The sequence below is a fragment of the Eschrichtius robustus genome, chromosome 19, assembly GCF_028021215.1.
Source record: "Eschrichtius robustus isolate mEscRob2 chromosome 19, mEscRob2.pri, whole genome shotgun sequence".
NCBI classification, from domain to species: domain Eukaryota; kingdom Metazoa; phylum Chordata; class Mammalia; order Artiodactyla; family Eschrichtiidae; genus Eschrichtius; species Eschrichtius robustus.
The window spans coordinates 21,868,867-21,890,197 of record NC_090842.1 but is presented as its reverse complement, the minus strand read 5'-3'; the positions used below and the strand labels follow the sequence as shown (position 1 = coordinate 21,890,197).

Here is a 21,331-nt window from a genome sequence, read left to right as displayed (position 1 = left end):
ACAAAACAAGAACAAGCAATAATCTCATTTTTGTAGTGAATTAATCTCAGGGACACATTTTTAGCAACAATTTAGCTGACTATGAGGGAAGGCCCATTATTATTGCTTCTCAGGTTCAGTTTTGAGGGAAAATCAAGCAGAGGATTGGTTTAAGTTTCATAGAAGGCCCAGCAATGTAATGGACCTTGGATGTTTGAGATAAGAAAAGTTCCAAAGAGCCTATATTAACAGACTCAGCTTGGCAGAGCTAAAGAGGGAACTTCTTGTATGCTCAGGGCTGTCTCTCCAAAATCTAGATTTATCTAGCTATCTTTCTTTCCATGGGGAAACTGTGCCAAGTCATATAAGAACTAACCAGCAATCTCAGGGCAGGTATTATCACTCCCCCTTTTTCTTCCCAGTTTATTGAGATAAAATTTACATACAACACTGTCTAAGTTTAAGGTGTATAGCATAAAAATTTGACTTTCATACATCAGGAAATTATTACCACAGTAAGTTTAGTGAACTGCCATCATCTCATAGAGATACAAAAGAAAAAGAAAAGGAATTTCCTTTTGATGAGATCTCTAAGGATTCACTCTCTGAACAACTTTCATGTATAACATACAGCAGTGTTAATTATATGAATCACAGTGTACATTGCAACCCTAGGACTTATTTATCTTATAACTGGAAGTCTGTGCCTTTTGACCCCCTTCATCCAACTTCCCCTCCCCCTACCCCCCCACTTCTGACAACCACACATCTGGTCTCTTTTTCCATGAGTCTATTTGTTTGCTTGTTTTTGAAGTATAATTGACCTACAATACCATCTTAGTTCCTGGTGCACAACATAGTGATTTGATATTTCTATATATTTCAAAATGTTAAGTCTAGTTGTCATCTGTCACCAGACCAAGATATTACATTATTATTGACTATACTCCCCAAATCATTCAAAAACTAACCATCAAACTCAGGCAGGCATCATCGGCCCCTTCTGCCAGCTTCCTCTGGAATACAGTTCTGTTATCTCCCCAAAGCTCAGAGCTCAACTGCAAAGTCAGGTCCAGCCCTCAGTTGTCCATATTCTCCTTTCTTTAGCCTTCAACTCCCTCTTTCCAGCAGCGGTGCCTCGGCAAGGCAGGCCACACCACTGCCATATCTGATTCCTCACCCTAACTCACCTTTTTCAGTTTCACCACGCCCTCCTGTGTTTCATAGTCCGTTGTGATTTCAAACAATTCCATCCCATCTCCATCAACAACATTGTATGTGACTAAGCCATTTTCTCCAATGTCTGGGTCTTTAGCCTTCACTCGTCCCACTTCCTCCCCGGGGACAGCTGCTTCTGACACAGACATCTGGTATACGCCTAGAAGAAGAAGACATCTATTTTTATTTTCCCTTTTATTTGGCAGCTATAAGACTTTAGATTTCATTGAATCTCAATAAATTTCTCAAAGGGTTTGACACTGAACTTTCTATTGATTGAAAACATGAAAGAAGTGAATGGATGGGAGGAAGATCCCACATGGCTTGCTTGTCAAAGAAATGTTTTCTGCAAAGGATGGTGAAACAATATCAGGGTCCAGGGTGGTAGGGTGGGGTCACCTGTCACATGTGAGAAAGGAAAACAATGCCCAGTTACATTTCCCATCAGGAACTGATGGAGGGCCATGTATATCTTCACACATTCAAAAAAATCAAAACTTCTTTTTACGTCTTTGGAATGGTCCGTAAGTTAATTCTAAGGCTCACGTATGGCACTGCCAGGTGCCCAGAAAAAGAACACCCTTCCCTGTTTAAAAGCCTTCCGTAGCTCCATATTTATTGTAAAATCAAATGCAAGTTGTATCCTTCATGGTCATGATCCTTCCAGCTGTATATCTGACTTTCTTCTTACTTTACCTCCTTCACCATTTGATTAACTGATACCTTATATGGAAAAGCTTCTCATAGTGTGACATTTCCATATAGATTTGTTTAATATGTATCAGGAACCTAATATATGCTAGGCACTGTCCTAGCCTTTGGTGACTCAGTAGTAAATGAAAGAGTCAAGATTCTTTCCTCATTCTAAAGAGAAAAAACCCCAAATGTATACATACGCTGATATCATTGCTAAGAAGGAGAAAAATAAAGTGCAGTGAGGGACAGAGGATAATGAAAGAGTGTAAGTGTGACTGTGTATAAATGTATGTTGTGTGTGAGTGTGTTTGTTCATGTGAGTGTGTGTGAATGTCCCCTGAAAGGACTGGGCCAGACAAATCATGTGAATACCTGGGGATAAAAATTATAAACAAAGCAAGCAGCAAATTGCAAAAACCCTGAAGTGGGAACACAGTGAATACATACAGAACAGCAAGACCACAAGTGTGATTGCAGCCTTCTGGTAAGGGTATATAGGGAGAGGCTGGGGCCCAACTGTGCACAGAGGGCATTGCAGGAGATGGAAAAGACTTCAGGTTTTCTTTAAACTTGGTGGGAAGCCACTGAAAGGTTTTCAGTAGAGAAGTGAGATTTGAGATAATCTTTTTTTTTTTTTTTTAAATAAGTATTTTAATTAATTAATTAATTTATTTATTTAATATTTTTTGGCTGTGTTGGGTCTTCGTTTCTGTGCGAGGGCTTTCTCTAGTTGTGGCAAGCGGGGGCCACTCTTCATCGCGGTGTGCGGGCCTCTCACTGTCGTGGCCTCTCTTGTTGCGGAGCACAGGCTCCAGACGCGCACTCTCAGTAGTTGTGGCTCACGGGCCTAGTTGCTCCGCGGCATGTGGGATCTTCCCAGACCAGGGCTCGAACCCGTGTCCCCTGCATTGGCAGGCAGATTCTCAACCACTGCGCCACCAGGGAAGCCCTTGAGATAATCGTATTTGCATTATCACAATTCAAAAATATTCTCTGCGAAACAACGTAGAGAAGCAAGGGTTGGAAACCTGGCCTCTACCACTTTCAAGTCAAGTGGTCTTGGGCAAGTTACTTAAGCTCTTTAAGCTTTAGTTTCCCCTTATGTGAATTTTATCAGTTCTAATACTCTGTCTACATTTATCTGTTGGGTTGGCCAGAAAGTTTGTTTGGGTTTTTCCATAACGTGTTTTAGAAAAACCTGAATGAACTTTTTGGCCAACCCAATCTATTGTTTGGCTGTGAATACTTTCAGTTCAGATCCATATTTAACTTAAACACACCATGCCCTCCATGGTTAAGGACAAGTGGAAGGTGGGAGCCTCTGCAGATAATTACCAATTTACATGAAGATTTAGAAAAACCTACTCCCAGTTGATTTTCTCTAAGTCTTCGTCAAGTTCATAGCTGTAAAACTGGTATCTTCACAGTAGTGACGTAACTTTACTCTATGATTGTATGTGAGCAGGGGCATTAATCACTACCTGCTAATAGTCCTGCATGGCCTTTTCCATCCAGCATACCAGCCAGCTTTAGAGTGGATAATGGAGATGCAGTTTCTTAGAGCGCTCTGTGAGGCTTAAGCTTACTGGGGATGCTGAACCTTGTGGCTGACCGGGCTGGGCAGTCTTCATCTCTGCGGTGACTTTAGGAGAACTGGCTGTTGCCTTATAATCCTCTATCTCAATGTCTCCCTTGCATAGATTGTTGTCTTTGGATTCCTTTGAGTGACCATGCATGGTGCCTTCCTGGGGCCATACTTGGTGGCCTTCCCTGTTCTCTCATTTATACAAAGTGCCATCTCTCTGGCAATAAACTCACCGTCTCTACCAGCTGCCCTCCTCGTCAATGAAGAAGACACTTTCATGGTGAACTCCCCGAGAACTAGCAGCAGCGGCATCACTACGATCACACTGCACCTCTGTCTATACTATAACGTACACATAACAGATCTGTGTACAAAATCTGGCTTTGCCTTATCCTTCGGGCAAGTTACTGCACCCTTCATGGAACTCAGTTTTATCTGTAAAATGGAGGCTCTCGTAGAGGTCTGTAATAGTAGTAACTATTCACTAAAGGATGGTAGTCGTTGTAATTATGATTATTAATAATGACCTTTCAAATCATTTTTTCTTTTGTTTCCTGCTGCAAGCCTATCAATTTTGTAGAAGGGCCATAATCCCCTAGATAATATTGATAATAATGGCTAACATTTGTTGACAACTTATGCCAGATAACATTGTGAGATTTTACACTAGCTCATTTAGTTCTAACGACATCCTGTTAATTGAGCCCTGTGGAAGATTGTATTTTGCAAAAATAGTCCAAACGGTATCTCCAAGCCCACATGCTTTTCTTTCAACGTGACTTTAACAGTCCTTCCCTTGAAAGGTGGGGTCTACAAGAACTCCACTTACATTTGGGCAGTCTTATGACTACAGTAGAAATGATGCTATGTGATTTCTGAAGCTAGATCACAATAGGCAATACAGTTTCTGCTCGGTGTCCTTGGCGCTCTCCTCACTTTAAGAACCTATCCAAGCCACTCCTTTGAGGCTGATATGAAGGGGAACCAACAGCCAACATTAACTTGCCAGCCATGTGACTGAGCCGTCTTGGAAGTAGATCTTCCAGCCCCAAACTGTGCCAGTTGATGCTATGGAAACAGAAACAAGCTGCCTCCTTCAGGTTTTGCCCAAATTGCAGACTCATGACAAAAATAAATGATTATAATTGTTTTAAACCACAAGATTTGGGGCAGTTTGTTAGGTAGCAGTAGATAACTGATTCAGGTACTATTACATATCCAGGTTAGAAATGAGAACACTGAGACAGAGAAAGGTTAATTAATTACTACATCACACCGTGAGCACCTAGCAAAATGGATTTTCTGTTCCCAGGGCTGCAGAACATTTTATGTCTCCACTTTCTCCCACTACCTCTCCTCCACTCAAGTTTTTTGTTGTCTTGTTTTTTGCAAGACTGATATAAAGAGCCTCCATTTTTCTAGATTTCTTCTGGAAAGTTGAGTACAGCAGGAATGGGTCAGAGAAGAGTTGGCTGTGGCACCACTGGAAAGTGAAAGCCAAGCCCACCTACTTACTCTGTGGAAACTTTGGTGGGTTGTCATTGACATCAGTCAGTGTGATCGTCACTTTGGTTGTCCCTGAGAGTCCGCCCATGTGTCCACCCATGTCCTTGGCCTGGATCACCACGTGGTACTCCTCCTTAGCTTCCCTGTCCATGTTGGGAAGGGCTGTTCTGATGATACCTGGACAGGTGAGCAGGGAACGTCACAGATATTCATTGGTAACATTATAACAAAGAAGGTCTAGGCACAGGGGAAGCAAAGATGAATAGAACAGCACCTGCCCTCACAGAAGAGTCACTCCAACATGGTAATTATCATCACAAGTAGCCATACGTGGAGCATCATATAGATATATTTTCTAGCAAATTGTCATAATTATTAATATAGCATTAAAAGTTTATGTTTTATATGTTGTACTGTAAATGCAAGTAATACCTCATCCTTCTCAGGTGTGACACTTAAAGATCCTAAAGACTGATATATTTGAGGACACACTGCATGAACATCAGTAACATAAACCCGTGCTTTTGGACTGCCAGCAGAATCTTTTGACTATCTATGCCTGCATGCAATTCTTAGAAACATTTCTATGGTCCATATTAAGTTAAAAGTAGAAGGTGATATATTAAAATGTTAATATTAATTTTTTTTAAGTGTATACCAAATGGGTTAAAAATATATACAATGCTTATACAAACACTTACTGTCTACTATCTGCTATCACTGGAAACAATGATATGTTAATAATTGAATTCTACATCGTCTCTGGATATTAGCACATTATTGGTGTGGAAACCATGCTCACTTAAATATTTTGGGAACATATTCAAGCTTTCTCTGTCTCTAGATACGGTAACATTTGTATTGGAAATATAAGAGAGTGCTGTGGAAGCTTTAAGCCCTTATCCTTTTCTGACCCTGACATTTGTATGTTTCTCAGCAACATCCTTGAATTCACTGAGCCTCGTTTTTCTTGTCTGTTAAATAATTTGGTAGGTTCAAATTGGTGGTTCTTAACTATGAGTCCCTGAGACACGAAAGTTGCAACTGGAGTCCTTCCAGCAATTTTAACATCTCAAAAATCCATATAAAATCCCACATTTATCCTTGGTTAATCTGAAAATAATTGGCAAAATTAACTGGTAAATGCCTTTGATGAAATGATAGCAAGCAGCCCCATAATTTGTGATCTGAAGCAAAGAGGCTACAAATAAATGATTACATAGGTAAGTGGAAATTATATTCAATAAGTGGGCAAAGTATCTGATTGGCAGGCTATGTATATACATATAAACATATATATTTGATAAATTTTAAGTATAATAATAAAAGCAGATTGTTTGTAAACATCTTTCAAACACATGGGGGTATGTTGTGGAAAAAAGAAATGAGTTTGGGGCGTAATATCGTGGACTAGCAGTTTCACAGGACTTTAGTGTTTATTCTGATAAAAGGATCCTAGGATCAAATTTGGTACAAATGGAGTGAAACATTTTGGCATGGGTTTTGGTTGTTTGTGTTTGTTCACTCTTTCGGTTTGCTATTTGTTTTCTGTACGGAATTTGCAGAGCCTCCTTCTTGGATGCTAACGCCCGCTGGGAATCTAAGCACAGTGGAGGAGGCTGGGGATATGCCTCCTCCCAGACACACGTGAGCATCAGTTCCCAGCCCCACCATCCCCAGCCCTGGCTTTGAGAGCTGCCAGTTTTCATACCAGTCTTCAAGTCCTGTGGTCTCTTAATTTGGATCCACAGTTGAATTTTATGATAAAACATATTTTAAGATAAATTCTTAAGTTTAAGTTGAATTTTAAGATATGGTTTTAAGAGAAAAGCTGCATCTAAGATTATATTTATTACTGTGACATGGTGCAATACAGACAGTATCTAATCCTCACAATAGTCTTGTTAGGTGGCCCTTTTTATATTTTAGAAACCTAAGAGTCAAATAGGTTTTAGTGAGCAGGCCTGGACTCCTTATTCAAGTACGGTTCACTGGATGCTCCCCTTAGGCCAGGCACATGCACAGTGTCTGATCCTCACAATAGTCTTGTTAGGTGGCTCTTTTTGTATTTTAGAAAACTAAGACTCAAATAGGTTTTAGTGAGCAGGCCTGGACTCCTTATTCACAATGTGTCGCAAATCGCAGTGCCATTCCACGGTACCTGTCTGTGCTTCTACTGAAAAGTAGGGCTGTCCTTCCAGGATACTGTACACTAACTTGGCACTGTTTCCATAGGTGGGGTCATCTGCGTCTGAAGCTGTCACCTGGATTACTGACGTTCCTTAAAAGTGAAATACAGTCATTAGCAACAGTCCCTCAGCTTTTCAAATTATATTCTAGTTTGCAAAGTTTTATCTTAAGATTAAAAACTGAGGAGAGCCCCCAAATTATTCAACATGCTTTCATTTTCCGGGATTGAGATGCAAAAATAACCTCCCTCCCTCCCTCTCTCCTTTCCTTTTGGTTTAATTCCCATAGCTTAAAAATGAACTTTCTATATTCATAGTGCATCCTGCTATACTTAGTAGTTAAAATAATAATATGAACATTATTGCAAAAACATTCTAAGACCCATGCAACTGGAATGTTCAGTATATCAAATAATTAAATAAAAATCTTCCCAAAGAGTATAATAAAGGATAATTAATGATGAATTGCTTTTCATGAAAGGACAGAGTGCAGTCTTCCATCTGTAGCAGAGCAATAAATACATCGTTTTATTGTTGCTTTGCATGTAATAAAATGGCTGCTAATACTACATTTTAATTAATTGATGGCTATAAATATTGTACAGAATGTTGTTCCCTACTGGCATGAAAATTGCATCTTCCCACCTCTAACAGGTCTGGTAGTCATATAACACAAACCACCAGTAGACATCTGGTGAGACCTAAGGCAAGCATTTGTGGGTCACAATGGAAGGAAACCAGGGAATTGAAGGAAGATGGGATTCTGTTTCTCCTAGAAAAAAACCTCTGTTCCTTGATGGTCACAAGTATCTGAGGGCATGAAATGCTGGGCTTCAGAATGGGGCAGGGGAGATGCTCAAGGGAGAGAGCTGGTTATTATAGAATTCCTCTGTGCCAGGCATTGTTTGGGGCATGTTCCATGTATTCTGCCCCTCTGCTGGGTGTTTTTACATTCACTGTGCTTGTGAGGTACTTAGTATGACAGGTAGGAAGTTTTGCAACCTATTTTTCAGAGTGGGTTATTACCAGAGTCAGGAGTCTACCCAGCAAACAACCAAACCCAAGTTCTTTCCGAGACAGTTTCAGCAGAGGGGCCAGGTTCTATGTGAAAGGCAAGGGAGCCCATTTACACAGCCTCTGACAACCCTTTAATTTACAAGGCTGTCAGTGATTTTCACATGGCATAAAAATAAATCTCACTTTTTTTTTCTGTAATTCATTATTTCGTACAAACAACTGTTTTCTGAGCTCTTCCCACATAACTAGGCACTATTCTAAGTAGTGGAGATTTATAAGGGAGTTAATAAGCTCTATTCTCTACCTTCATGGTAGAGCTAGGGAAAGTATTATTTTTTATGCTTAATTTGCTTCGAGGAATCCACTAAGTTCATTACAACTCTTTGTATTTTACATCTATGTTGTTTAACTCTCATTAGAGTTTACATTATCCTCATTGTATAGATAACGAAACAAAAACTGAGAAAGATGTAAGATGTTGTCTGGGTTGACCTGGCTGGTCAGAGGCACGGCCATGATTCCAACCCAGTACTGTCTGGCAGCAGACTCTACTCTCATAGGCCACGATGCAAAGTCTGATGTTACTCCTTAAGCACCAAGCTGCCCCAAGCGGTGGGATCAATAAAAATTCCCCTCGAGCATCATGTTTGATAGCTGGCCTTTGTCCCCTGGCTCAGCTGCGGACAATGCTGTCCCCTATTTACTGATTTATTTGATGTCTGCTACTTCTCATTAAAGTCCCCAGGTGAATACTGAGAAACTAAAGAATTGGGCAGGGCAAAGGGAAGAGAAGAAGGCAGAAAAGGCTCAGCTGGGTTTTCATAAAGTATGAGAAGCGTTTGACTTTAGCTGGAGGAGAAGAAGGGGACATTTTTTTTTTAGCATCAAAAGTTCTATATGCAGAATGGAAGGAGCTTAGAGTTGTAGAGTCACTTCTGTAGCTAACACTCTTGAGCAAACTGATTCCCAATCTTGGTGCTTAGCTTTCTCATCTGTAAAATGGCCCTGATGATCCTTACGTTCATGGGAACTTTATTTTATTATTATTTTTTAAATTTATTTATTTATTTTTGGTTGCATTGGGTCTTCGTTGCTGTGCACGGGCTTTCTCTAGTTGGCGGCGAGTGGGGGCTACTCTTCATTGTGGTGTGCAGGCTTCTCATTGCGGTGGCTTCTCTTGTTGTAGAGCACAGGCTGAAGGCGCACGGGCTTCAGTAGCTGTGGCACGTGGGCTCAGTAGTTGTGGCTCGCGGGCTCTAGAGCACAGGCTCAGTAGTTGTGGCGCACGGGCTTAGTTGCTCTGCGGCATGTGGGATCTTCCCCGACCAGGGCTCGAACCCGTGTCCCCGACATTGGCAGGCGGATTCTCAACCACTGTGCCACCAGGGAAGCCCTCATGGGAACTTTAAATCTCTGATTCACATAACCATACTCACTCCCTGATTAGTACAGCTCTGATCACTGTGTGAAAAACAAATCCTTCTTAATATGAGGCATGCTTCTCAAAAGACCACAACTACATGCATTCTATAAAGCCAAACAAAGGTTATTGCCAAGAGAAGGTAGCTAGTTGAATAAATCTTTCACAGAATTGTCCTCTAACAATGTGATGTGTCTTTATGCATGATAAAAGACATAGCTGCTTCTGAATCATTCTAACAGATGGTGACACAGTGTCATGGTTAGGTGTATATTCTGGATTGACTTAATAGCTCAGATGACCTTGAATAAATTAATTAACCTGTTTCTAGCTTGGGTTTCCTATCTGCAAAATATGTCAAATAGGACCTGCCTCATTGCAAAGATGAGTCACTGCAAAGATTAAATGCAATACTGCATGTAAATCATTAATTAGCATGGTGCCTACATGGTACAAATATTGCCGTTACTTATTGAACACCAACTAGCACTAGCGACCAGATGTATATTATTTCTAATACTGCATGACTAGAAACTTTTATCCCCATTTTACAGAGGAGAAACTCAGGCTAAGAGAACAGATGCAACTGATTCCCAGTCACAAGGTTAATAAGCACCAGGGCCAGGATGACATGGATTTGATTACGTTTTTCCTACTCTTCCACACCTCCTCATATTTTGTAAGTTTAGAGTTTAAAACCTCAGGGCAATTTAAAATATTTGAAACTTCAGCTACGTATATGAAAATTTTTTGTTTGTTATTCTGCCATAGAAGATACAGCATACATTCTACTTCCTGATTTGGGAGAATAGGCACCAGCCTGCCCACCCACAGAGACACCAGGCCTGCAGGTGGAGTGGGTCCGCCCTCCCCTGCCCTTACGTACCCACGTTGGACCTCTCGGGCACGTTGGCGTGATAGGTCTCGTGTAAGAACTCGGGAGGGTTGTCATTAATGTCCTGGACCTTGACGATGAATTCTGATGGCGGCTCCAGGGGCCGGTTGGTGTCCCTGTCCACCGCCTGAGCCATCAGCGTGTACTGGGCTCTCTCCTCTCGGTCCAATGTCTTGGTAGCATGAATGTTCCCTGATTTGTCATCAATCACAAAAATGGTTCCGGCTCCTTCACCTGAGAGAATGTATTTAATGTTCCCATCACCAGAGTCAATATCGGAATGAAGCTAGGAAAAGAGAAATCAAGATTTGTAATTCCAGGACGGATGCACTGGGGAGGTAGAGACACACATGCTGTTGAGACAATACACTGTTTACACACACACACACACACACACACACTGAGAGGGAGATGTTCTCACCCCATTTTACAAATGAAGAAATGTAACCTTAGAGAAGATAATTGTCTTGGCCAAGGTCACACAGCTGGGGAGCAGTGAAGCCAGGGTCCAAACATTTTTAAATTTTAAGATTCATGCTCTCCCTCCCCCTCTCCCATTACATATGCACACATACAAAGTATATATAATATACATTAGTTCAGTTATTTTGAAAGAAGTACGCACATACTATAGAAAATAAAAAACACACATTTGTGCAATAAGTAAATCTTATAAGTTCTGATTCCCATTCCTTCTTTTTCCCTGCTCAGAGACAGCTCTTATGACCAGTTTCTTGTGAATCCTCTAAGACATATTCTATGCATATGCAAGAATATCTATACAGATACACGTGCTTTGGTTTATTTTTACACAATAAAGTGCATAGTGCACATACCACTCTTCACCTCTGCTTTCCTACCACAGTAAATTCAGAGGACCCTTCCACACTGGTACATATAAATCGACCTCATCAATTGTATGGATGTTATTATAATTTCAGTCCTCTTCCAAAGGACACTAAGATTCCAAAGGACACCAGGCTTTTGTTACCTCAAACAATCCATTGATCAGACTTTCTGGAAGACCTGCTGTGTGGCGCAGGAAGTATGAGGAGCTGAGGATGGAAGCTGCCTGCACAAGCCCCCATTCCCATCATAAGCATGGGGTGGGTGGGGTGGGGTGATGCAGCTCTTAGACATAGAAAGACTGTATATCCTTGGGAATTTCCCCTCTGTTGACAAAGCCCAGAGAAATGATGGAACTTGCCTAAATCCACAGTTGGCAGGGCCAGGAGGTCATCCAGGTCTCCTAACTACCCACCTGTGCCTTCTGCCTTGACTCTGCTCTGTGTTTTGTAACATGGAACTCCCCCCCAAAGACCACATCCAATTTTCCTGTAGCAATAAACTCTTTATTGTACCTTGTTGTCCAACCTCAATTTCTGCAGCTATCATCTTGATGAGTTCCTCTGCCCTCATTTTACCCTTTGTGGGAAAAGATAAGCGTTACTTTCACCATTCTTATAGGCTTCAAGAGTAGCCAAGTGGATAAAAAGCCCTTGGTTCTACCTACTACATAAGAAAACCTAGTATAAACTAAAAAGCTTTATTCAAATGACATTGAAATATAATAATGCTTACTACTTATAATTATTATCTTATTATTTATTATTATAATTCTGTTTTAATATTATTAATGCGATTTTAATTATTATTATTATGAAACCAAAACCTAGAAAGCTTGTCCAGAATCACAAAGCAGGATTGAACACATTGCTTTTACAAATTTTTTGTATCGTTTCAATTTCCCCCAAAATATCTAACTGATTTACAGTGCCTCAGTGAAACACCAAATATTTCAGCTCAGGGGGATACCTGTAGGTACAAATTACATGTTGATTTTAGTCTATAGTGCTTCTCAGGAAAAGAAAAAAAGCATACTTTCCTTCAGAACTTGTTACTCATAACAAGCTATGTGCTGTCATGAAATTATGACTACACATTTCTTATGAATAAGGCAGTTTGCGAGTAATATACAAAGCTATTTGAATATATGAAGCTAAAAAGGATGACCCGAATTGCCCCAGTCTTCATACACGTTTCCACAGTGAGGGCAGGATCCCTGCCCCCATTCCTCTGGCTCCCCACCTAACCCCCAATAATAGTTTATGTTCATTTGTTTTCCCTGCCTCAGACCTGGCAAAAGTCAGGGGCTCAGCCACGTGAATGCGCAACAAGGAAATCAATGCAACACTTACTTTAATGGGAGTGTTTAGACAAGGAATGTTTCTAGGGACCTTCATATATTACATATGAATTTGGCAAGACTCTTGGGAATTAAACAAATTTCATGATCAACCAAATAACTGAAAAAAATTTAAATATACTGCTCATTATTTTTATCTTGGTTTCAGAGTTCGAAGTTGGATATAAATTCCTTTTTTTTTCTCTCCAACAAAGATGATCCATATAACCAACAATGATATTTATTAGTTTCAACACAAAAAGCACTTTGGCAAACCATCAGTGCTATCAAGGGATCAGTTGCTGAGGTGGACACAGCCAGTTCCTAACTCCCAAGACTGACGGCATCCCCTCTGCAGAGCACAGCATGATGCAGACTGTGCTTCCTGCAGGAAATCCAGAAGTCCATGGTTTGCCAAATTCCACTTTTTGAGAGCATCTTAAATCACTCAACCTTGAATGTCATCAAATCAAAGGTTTTTAGGGAACAAGTCACCTAGTCTAATCCTCCTATTCATGGGGAACTACAGATCAGCATTGTCTCAAAAGGAAGTTCCATACGATCCAACCACTTTATTTCTTTTTACCCCCATCCAATCCGACATCAGGCTCATTTTCGTGTGTCTAGATTTTCCATCCTCTTCCATCTGCTGCCTTTTAGGAGGCATGACACCTGCTTGCTCCACAGAGATGCTGAAACGGCCCTCTAGGTCCTGTCTCTTCTGCACTCCCCACCCTAATACACACCCTGCTCCCCACTGAGAAAGTCCCCGTGGCAGATGTTCTGTTTTCTCAGAACAGTTCACGCACAGCTCTCCACATTGTTCAAGCCACACAGCTCCTGCTGTGGCTCAAGTCTCTTCTTCCTCTCTGGGCACACAGCCCATCTCCTTGATGGAAGGAATTCTATGTGCCAGTTGTTTCCCTGTGCTCCATTTCTCAAGGATACTTCTACTTTGGGTGTAATCTTTCCATTTTGGATATAAATGATGAAATTGCTCTAGTACATCTCTTCAAAAAGGCACTTTTCCATCCCTTAACAATAGTATTGAGACGCTAATATGAACCTCCTCCAAAGATGTCACTTCCATAAATATGGAATGCTCTTCTCAAGTTAAGCAGCAACTAAGATAACTTCATTGGAATCTATGAGGCTCAGAAATGAGCATCCCACAAATCTGCTCTTGTCCCTTTCCCCCTTCACAGGATAACTCTTACTCATCCTTCAGGTCACAAGTTGTTACCATTGTCTCCATGAAACTGCCCTTCATCCCTCCCAAACTTTACCATGTAGATTGAATTGCTAGTGAATTTCTTCATTATTCTGCTTCTTGTTTTAGTTTTTTAATTGCTTAGGTAAGTGTCTCTTTTCCACTAGTCCCTGAACTCTTTGAGACCAAGGACTATTTTACCCTAGTTTACCATTTGCCTCACTCTGTACCTTCCCATAGCAGGCTTTATGTTCTTATGTGTGTGAACACCTATCTCCTCGCAGTTCATGTCAGTGTCCTCTAAAAGATGGCTGTATGTTTTACCATAATTGATATAGCAGGCAGTCAGTTTTTTTTTTAATTAATTAATTAATTTATTTATTTTTGGCTGTGTTGGGTCTTCGTTTCTGTGCGAGGGCTTTCTCTAGCTGTGGCGAGTGGGGGCCACTCTTCATGGCGATGCGCGGGCCTCTCACTGTCGCGGCCTCTCATTGCGGAGCACAGGCTCCAGACGCGCAGGCTCAGTAGTTGTGTCTCACAGGCCCAGTTGCTCCACGGCATGTGGGATCCTCCCAGACCAGGGCTCGAACCCGAGTCCCTTGCATTGGCAGGCAGATTCTCAACCACTGCGCCACCAGGGAAGCCCCAGACAGTCAGTTTTTCAAACATATTTTGTTTGTTTTTGTTTTTTAATTTTGGCTGTGCTGTGCAGCTTGCAGGATCTCAGTTCCCCGACCAGGGATTGAACCCGGGCCTCCTCAGTGCAAGTGCCGAATCCTAACCACTAGACCACCAGGGAGCTCCCTCAAACATATTTTGAACTCTCTACCCTTGCACTTTTTGGAGGGGGTACACAGAGAATGCAGGATTTCTCAGTAGCACTAAGACTCTCAAGCCTTCTGAAATGGGTTTTGCCATCCCTAAGCCAAAGTGGATAAAATTCCACCCATTCTTATGACACATCCATTCATCTTGTCAAATATTCACAGAGGCGTCCCCAAAGCTGGACTTTGGTACAGGACCTGGGGATACACAAATGACGCTGTTCCTGATGGAAAGTAGCTCAGGGTCCAGTGAGGGAGATAGATGAATACGTAGACACGTGTACTACAGGAAGGAAAGCTATGATGAAAAGAGTCCAGAGCATCATAAGAACACAAACGATGGCATCCAAGCTGGGGTTTGGATGTGGTAGGGGAAATGCCCCCAGTTGGAGAATGGTTAAATAAATAATCATCATTTCTATTCAGTAGACTACTGTGTAACCATTAAAAAACTGAGTTTTGAGGGCATAACATCAAGTGGAAAACTGAAGTGTTCTTAACATGGATAAGTCTATGAACTAAAAAAAAAAAAAAAAAGGCTAGAAGGATGTATGAACGATGATTTTGCGGTTTTTACTGATGGCCAGACCATTATTATTTTCCCTCCTATATTTTTGTTCTGACCATACCCTAGTACAGGGATGGTGGAGAGTGAGAAATAAATGTGGAGTGACAGCAGCCTTACCCTGCCCACGAGCACGGGGTCAGGCCCGGTGTACTCCTCTATCACGAAGAACTGGTTCCAGACCCAGCCTCTCTTGGAGCGCTGCAGCACCTGGCCCTCCTTGCCCTTCTCGTGGTGCCCGTGGAACGAGGGTCGCAGGTGGCTCCTACGCTCCGTGGCGAAGGCCTGGCTATGGCACAGCATGCCCAGGCACACCAGCGCGGCTTGTAAACAGTAGTTCTCCTTCATTTTTGGTTACGTGGTAGGCACAGGAGAACGCGGTTGTCACCCCTTCCAGCGACTGTGCTGCGGCCTGGCCAGTGGTGGCCTGCCACGCGTCACGCCGAGCTCTCTCGGACTGGAATGTTTCTCCTCGCTGAGCACATCACGTCAGGGCTGCCCACTTCCCCGGTCGGCCTCTGCAGGGAGATAGAAAGGTCAGACTAGTCGCAGGCTCCATCCCCACTTCATTTCAATTCCATTCTGTAAACACTGACACACTTTGGACCTTGTTAGGGCTTTGCTCCGGGTACTGAGGCTGCAGACGCCAGTGAGAAATAGTCCCTGCTCTCTGGCCGTTTACCACGCGGTGGGTAAGATAAACACATACACGAAGAAACCCCTCAAGGTCGATATGAGGATAAAACGTGTGCGCTGTGGAATCCAGCTGCCCAGGTCTGAGTGTCAGTTTTACCATTTTCTAGCTCTGGGTTTGGGGTAAGCCGACACTGAGCTCAGCTTGCTCATTTATGAAATGGGCTCGCGAATCGAACTCACTGCAAGATCTACACAGGGATACACGAGTAATACCCCTAAGTCTCTTAGCACAAGGCCTGCTATACAGTAAAAGCTTCATATTTATCTGTTATTATTATGATCATAACTGTGCTTGGGTATGTTTTTGTAATAGGGAAACTTAGGGCATTATGGGCGGCCAGGAGAGGAACACATGACTGATGGGGGTTGAGGATGGAGATGGCAGAGAGTGGGGACCGTTAAGGAGGACTTCCTGGAGGATGGGATGGATGGGCACAACCATCAGATGAGTTACTGTGATAAGAAGGGAATGGATGGGATGTCCAGGTAGAAGGAACAGCGTGCCCCAAAGCCCAGAGCTGGTCACAAGCACAGCACGTCCCAAGACTGTTCGGCTTACTGGATGGTATAAGAAAGGAGGAAGCCAGCAATGAATCCTTCTAGATATGGGAGGTCGGGGCAGACCCTAAGATGGTCACTGATGGCCACTAAAACATTTGTCTGTGAAATAATGGGTCAGATTCTCATTGTTGGATCAATATAGTGTCAATTCAGTAAGCAAGATTTGCTCTTGTCCGGTCCAGTGTCCACCCAAGAACCTGAAGATCCTACCTTAACCTGACAGTCTTTCCAAGGATACTTTATAAGCTCTCTCCAACAAGGAAAAGCAAAATAAAACAGCATCCCCACCAGCTGGTCCAAAGGTCTTGTTCCTGGCACCCAGCCATGACTCAGCTACTCATCGATACTAAAGATGAGTGCTAACGCCTTTCCATGCCTCTTGTGGTTTCTCACCTACAGTCACTCCAGTCCTCTCTCCAGCACTCTGGTTCTTCTCTCTGGTCCTTAACTCCTGCCTCAGGTTTCTGGGCTTCTTCACGGGACTTTGTTTTTCTGGTGCTGGAAACTTAATTCTCCCCTAAGGAACTTCCAGAGCTCATTCTCCTATCTTAGGATCCTACACCTTCTTCTGGACAGTCATCTTCTCCCCTTGGAGCACCTCTCAGAAACAAGTCGGACCCCTAGTTCCCGGAACCAGACTGTCCTCACTACCACCCCCATCCCCAATGGGAGGGACTCTCAGAAAGTTGCTGGGCATAGAGGATGACACTTCATTTCAACACCAGTGGGTCTAAATGAAACTGGTGAGATTCTTTTTTTTTTTTTTAATTGAGAGGTATAGTTGATTTATAATGTTGTGTTAGTTTCAGGTGTATGGCAAAGTGATTCAGTTATACGTGTGTGTGTGTATATAGGTTTATATATACATATATATATATTCTTTTTCAGATTCTTTCCCCTTATAGGCTATTACAAAATATTGATTATCGTTCCCTGTGCTATACAGTAGGTCCTTGCTGGTTATCTATTTTATATATAGCAGTGTGTATATGTTAATCCTGAACTCCTAATTTATCTCCCCCACCCCATTTCCCCTTTGCTAACTCTAAGTTTGTTTTCTGTGTCTGTGGGTCTATTTCTGTTTTATAAATAAGTTCATTTGCATCATTTTTTTGTAGATTCCACATATAAGCAATATCATACGATGTTTTTCTTTCTCTGTCTGGCTTACTTCACTTAGTATGATAATATCTAGGTCCATCCATGCTGCTGCATATTGCTGCAAACGGCATTATTTTATTCTTTTTTGTAGTTGAGTAGTATTCCATTTTATATATATATATATATATATATATATATGAGCTGCTAATGCCTTTCCATGCCTCTTGTGGTTTCTCACCTACAGTCACTCCAGTCCTCTCTCTAGCACTCTGCTTCTTATATATATATCTCACATCTTCTTTATTTATTCCTCTGTTGATGGACATTTAGGTTGCTTCCGTGTCTTGGCTATTGTAAATAGTGCTGCAGTGAACATTGGGGTGCATGTATCTTTTCGAATTATGGTTTTCTCGGGATATATGCCCAGGAGTAGGATTGCAGGATCATATGGTAACTCTACTTTTAGTTTTTTAAGGAACTTCCATACTGTTCTCCATAGTGGCTGTACCAGTGAAATTGGTGCGATTCTTGAGTGTTGTAGGAATAAAAACCATCACCTAATTCTTTGCTATATGATTTGGATGAAGTGGTTAGATGTGGGGGGAGGGGAATAGGAAAGAGAGAGAATGCATCTTGGCAGAGTGGAATGTACCTAGATTTGGAGGTCAGGTAAAGCTGAATTGGAATACCACTTCTATATATTTCAGTCAGGGTGGCTTCGACATGTCAGTCAGGCACTCTTAGCCTCCTCAGTCTCATCTGAACAATAGGGATGACAAGACTTGGTACACACATGCAGGGCTGAAGACAGAGAGGGAACTGGGCACACACTGGGTCTCTTCCTCTCTTTCTAGAGCACCACAGTCCAAGCATGCAGCCCTCACTCAGCAGAAGGAAGTGCTCTTGCCTTGCAGGTGGAGATGCCCAGAAGACAGGGGTGAGGTGCTTTCTCTAAGACAGGAATTGAGGAATAAGAGTTACATGGAGGTACCACAGCCGTCTGGCCTTAGAGGTCTCAAAAATAAGGGAACTGGTGGCATTCTAATTTGCTGGTGCAGAACCCCTTTCTTCTGAGGCTCTTTGGTTTCATCAACCCGAGTCTTTCTGCTCCTTTGTAATAGGGCAAAATGTTATCTGGGGGGGCCACAGATGTGCATTCATTTCAGGTGTCCATCACTGTCCTCAAGACCATTTTATGATGTTTTATGCAAGACCCTTTTCAGGGAATAGGGAGTTTAGTGTTTGTTGTAGACAGACTCTGGGATATGTAAAAGGCTGTGTGGAAGAGAGAGAAAGATTCAGAAGGCAGTGCCCTCACTTAACAGCTTCACCCTGAGACTCAGGCATATCAATACTACATCAAATGCTGTTTCTTACAAGGCAAACTGACTGCATGGAAAGAGCACAGGGAGGGACCAGAAGGAGTTTGATCCTACACTGAGGCAATGTGAAGCCATAGGAAGATACCTGCATTTAAGTCAAAAAGCCAAAGATATGATTAAGAATCTGCCACTTAGCTGGTGGTGGGTCCTCCCTCAGCTCCGAGAGCAGTGGCTCTGCCTCATTCCCTGTAAAGTGAAGCCATTGGGTGACATTTTCTACAAGTGGTTTCCAGGTTCATGTTCTTGTTTGGAGTTGGGGTGAGATATCTTGGGGGGCACTTCTGATTCATACACCATCTCCTTACTATACTGGTTTCCTCTTAATGGTTGGGATGATATCTTATTCACAATTAGATGGCCAATGCCTGAGCTCAAAGCAGGACGCCAATAAAAGCTGAATGTATGATTTGAACCCCATACTTCAAGTTCAAACTTGATATTGCCACCATAGAATCTCAAGAAGAAGAAATAGAAAAGAAAAAGCATATGGTGCAACAAGATCTCTGCCGATTTTACACCATGCCAATTATTAAGTGTTCATTCACATGGTGATAAATTATTCTTGCTTATAAACTGTGAAGTGTATTTGAAAGAAAGGGTTTAATTAAAGTTGATATTTCTGCACCTCTTTCTTCTGGCTGCCATTTTGCTGTAAAGCACAATTATTTCTGACACTAAACGTGTTGAAACTAGATGACAACTTTCTTTTTCCTTTACAGAAGAAAAATTCTAGCTCGATACTAATGAATTTAAGAGTTTCCACATGACCAATAAACAATAAATTTCACCCTTTGTTTAAAAGGTGAAATTATCTATTTTCTTCTGTTGGAAAGAATAGCAAAATCAACTTGCTTTTAAAAGTAATTCCTTGAAACCATTATTTATAAGTGCTTATATGGCTGTATGTACTATATAAAGTTATTTTAATGGTTAATCTCAGGTATGTTAAGACGAATTTTAAGACATTATTTTTTAATTCAATTTCAGAATGAAAATTTACTTAGCAAAAGCTTTTTCTAGCTATTGCTCTAAAAACCTTACAAATAGTAACTCATCCATTAATTTCTATAACAAACTTATGAATAGGTACTGTGAATATTCTTATTTTAAAGGATGGAAACTGAGGCCCGGATAGATTAAGCAACTTGTGCAAAGTTATGCTTCAGATAAATCGTAGTGCTGAATCTGAGCCCATGACGTTTGCCTCTAGAGTCTGTGTCCTTAACCACTGAGCAATACCAGCTATCACCACTTGTTGGTTTCTGAGATTCATAAGGAGACGATATGGACACTGTGATAAAAACAGTAACCTAGATGCCATGTGCAGTAAACCAGTATGAGAACCTAGTATATACTCATAATATGACTATGATGAAAATGTTAATAACAGTAAACATTTGTCCAGTGTTATTGTCTGCCTAACATTCTTCTAAGTGCTTTCAATGAGTTATGTCATAAATTTTCACAATAACTCTGCACAATAGTATTATTGTTATCCCCATTTTACAGATAAGTAGTCTGAGGCATAGCAAGATTAAGTAACTTGCTCATAGTTACAGAGCCAGCAAGTGGAGGAGCTGAGATATGAACACTGGATGCTTGGTTCCAAGACCTGCATTGTTATCCCCTATAATCCCATGTGATATTGCCTCTCTAAGAGAAGGCTGAAGATCAAATATGGACACATATCATAAGACATATCATAATAGTCTAATGATGAAAATAATTTAAGTTTTGGTGGCACTATGGTGGGGGGTAATACTGTAACTAAAATATTAAACCAAACTAGAAAGAGGAAGATAAAGCATTTTATAGCAAGGATCAAAGTGAAGAGGAACAGGAAGTGATTATAGCAGTTCATGAACAACACAGTACAATCAGGTCCTTGAACAGCACTAGTACACAAAAGTAAGTCTTTGCTTTTTATTTTCAAACACCCTGTTTCAGAATTTCTATATGTATAGGTTAAAAAAGATGTGTTCAGAAAGATTATTATTATTATTATTTGGAAATGCTCCTAAAATCTAGAGATCTGGTTGATGTATGCAGTGGTACAGAGTTTGCAGGAATCACTCACGAAAATGAACAGGAGACCGCCCTCCTAAGAAGACCTTGACGTTGGTAACAACTAAGGAAATATATCAGTGTTCTAATTGGTTTTAATAAAGACCCCCAAGGCAGTTCTTGAACAATCCTTCCATTTAAGCACTATCTAGCAGTATGCCAGAATGTCTAAGCATTGAGGTTCCACTAAAACATACAGGAGGACTTTATTTTATGATGGGAGCGTATTGCTTGCAAG

At 41.4% G+C, this 21,331-nt stretch overlaps 1 protein-coding gene across 2 annotated transcripts in view; it reads right to left on the bottom strand.

Annotated features, from left to right (window-relative positions):
* The window catches only part of CDH11 (cadherin 11), a 143,880-nt gene that overhangs the window by 30,863 nt on the left and 91,686 nt on the right, over positions 1-21,331 (bottom strand). For both annotated transcript variants that reach the window (XM_068529016.1, XM_068529015.1), the window contains 5 exons: positions 15,410-15,807; positions 10,497-10,791; positions 7,146-7,265; positions 4,994-5,161; positions 1,170-1,357 (listed from right to left, as the gene is read on the bottom strand). In XM_068529016.1, the coding sequence (XP_068385117.1) occupies positions 1,170-1,357; positions 4,994-5,161; positions 7,146-7,265; positions 10,497-10,791; positions 15,410-15,637 (999 nt within the window). In that variant the 5' untranslated portion in view covers positions 15,638-15,807. The remainder of the gene's footprint in view (positions 1-1,169; positions 1,358-4,993; positions 5,162-7,145; positions 7,266-10,496; positions 10,792-15,409; positions 15,808-21,331) is intronic.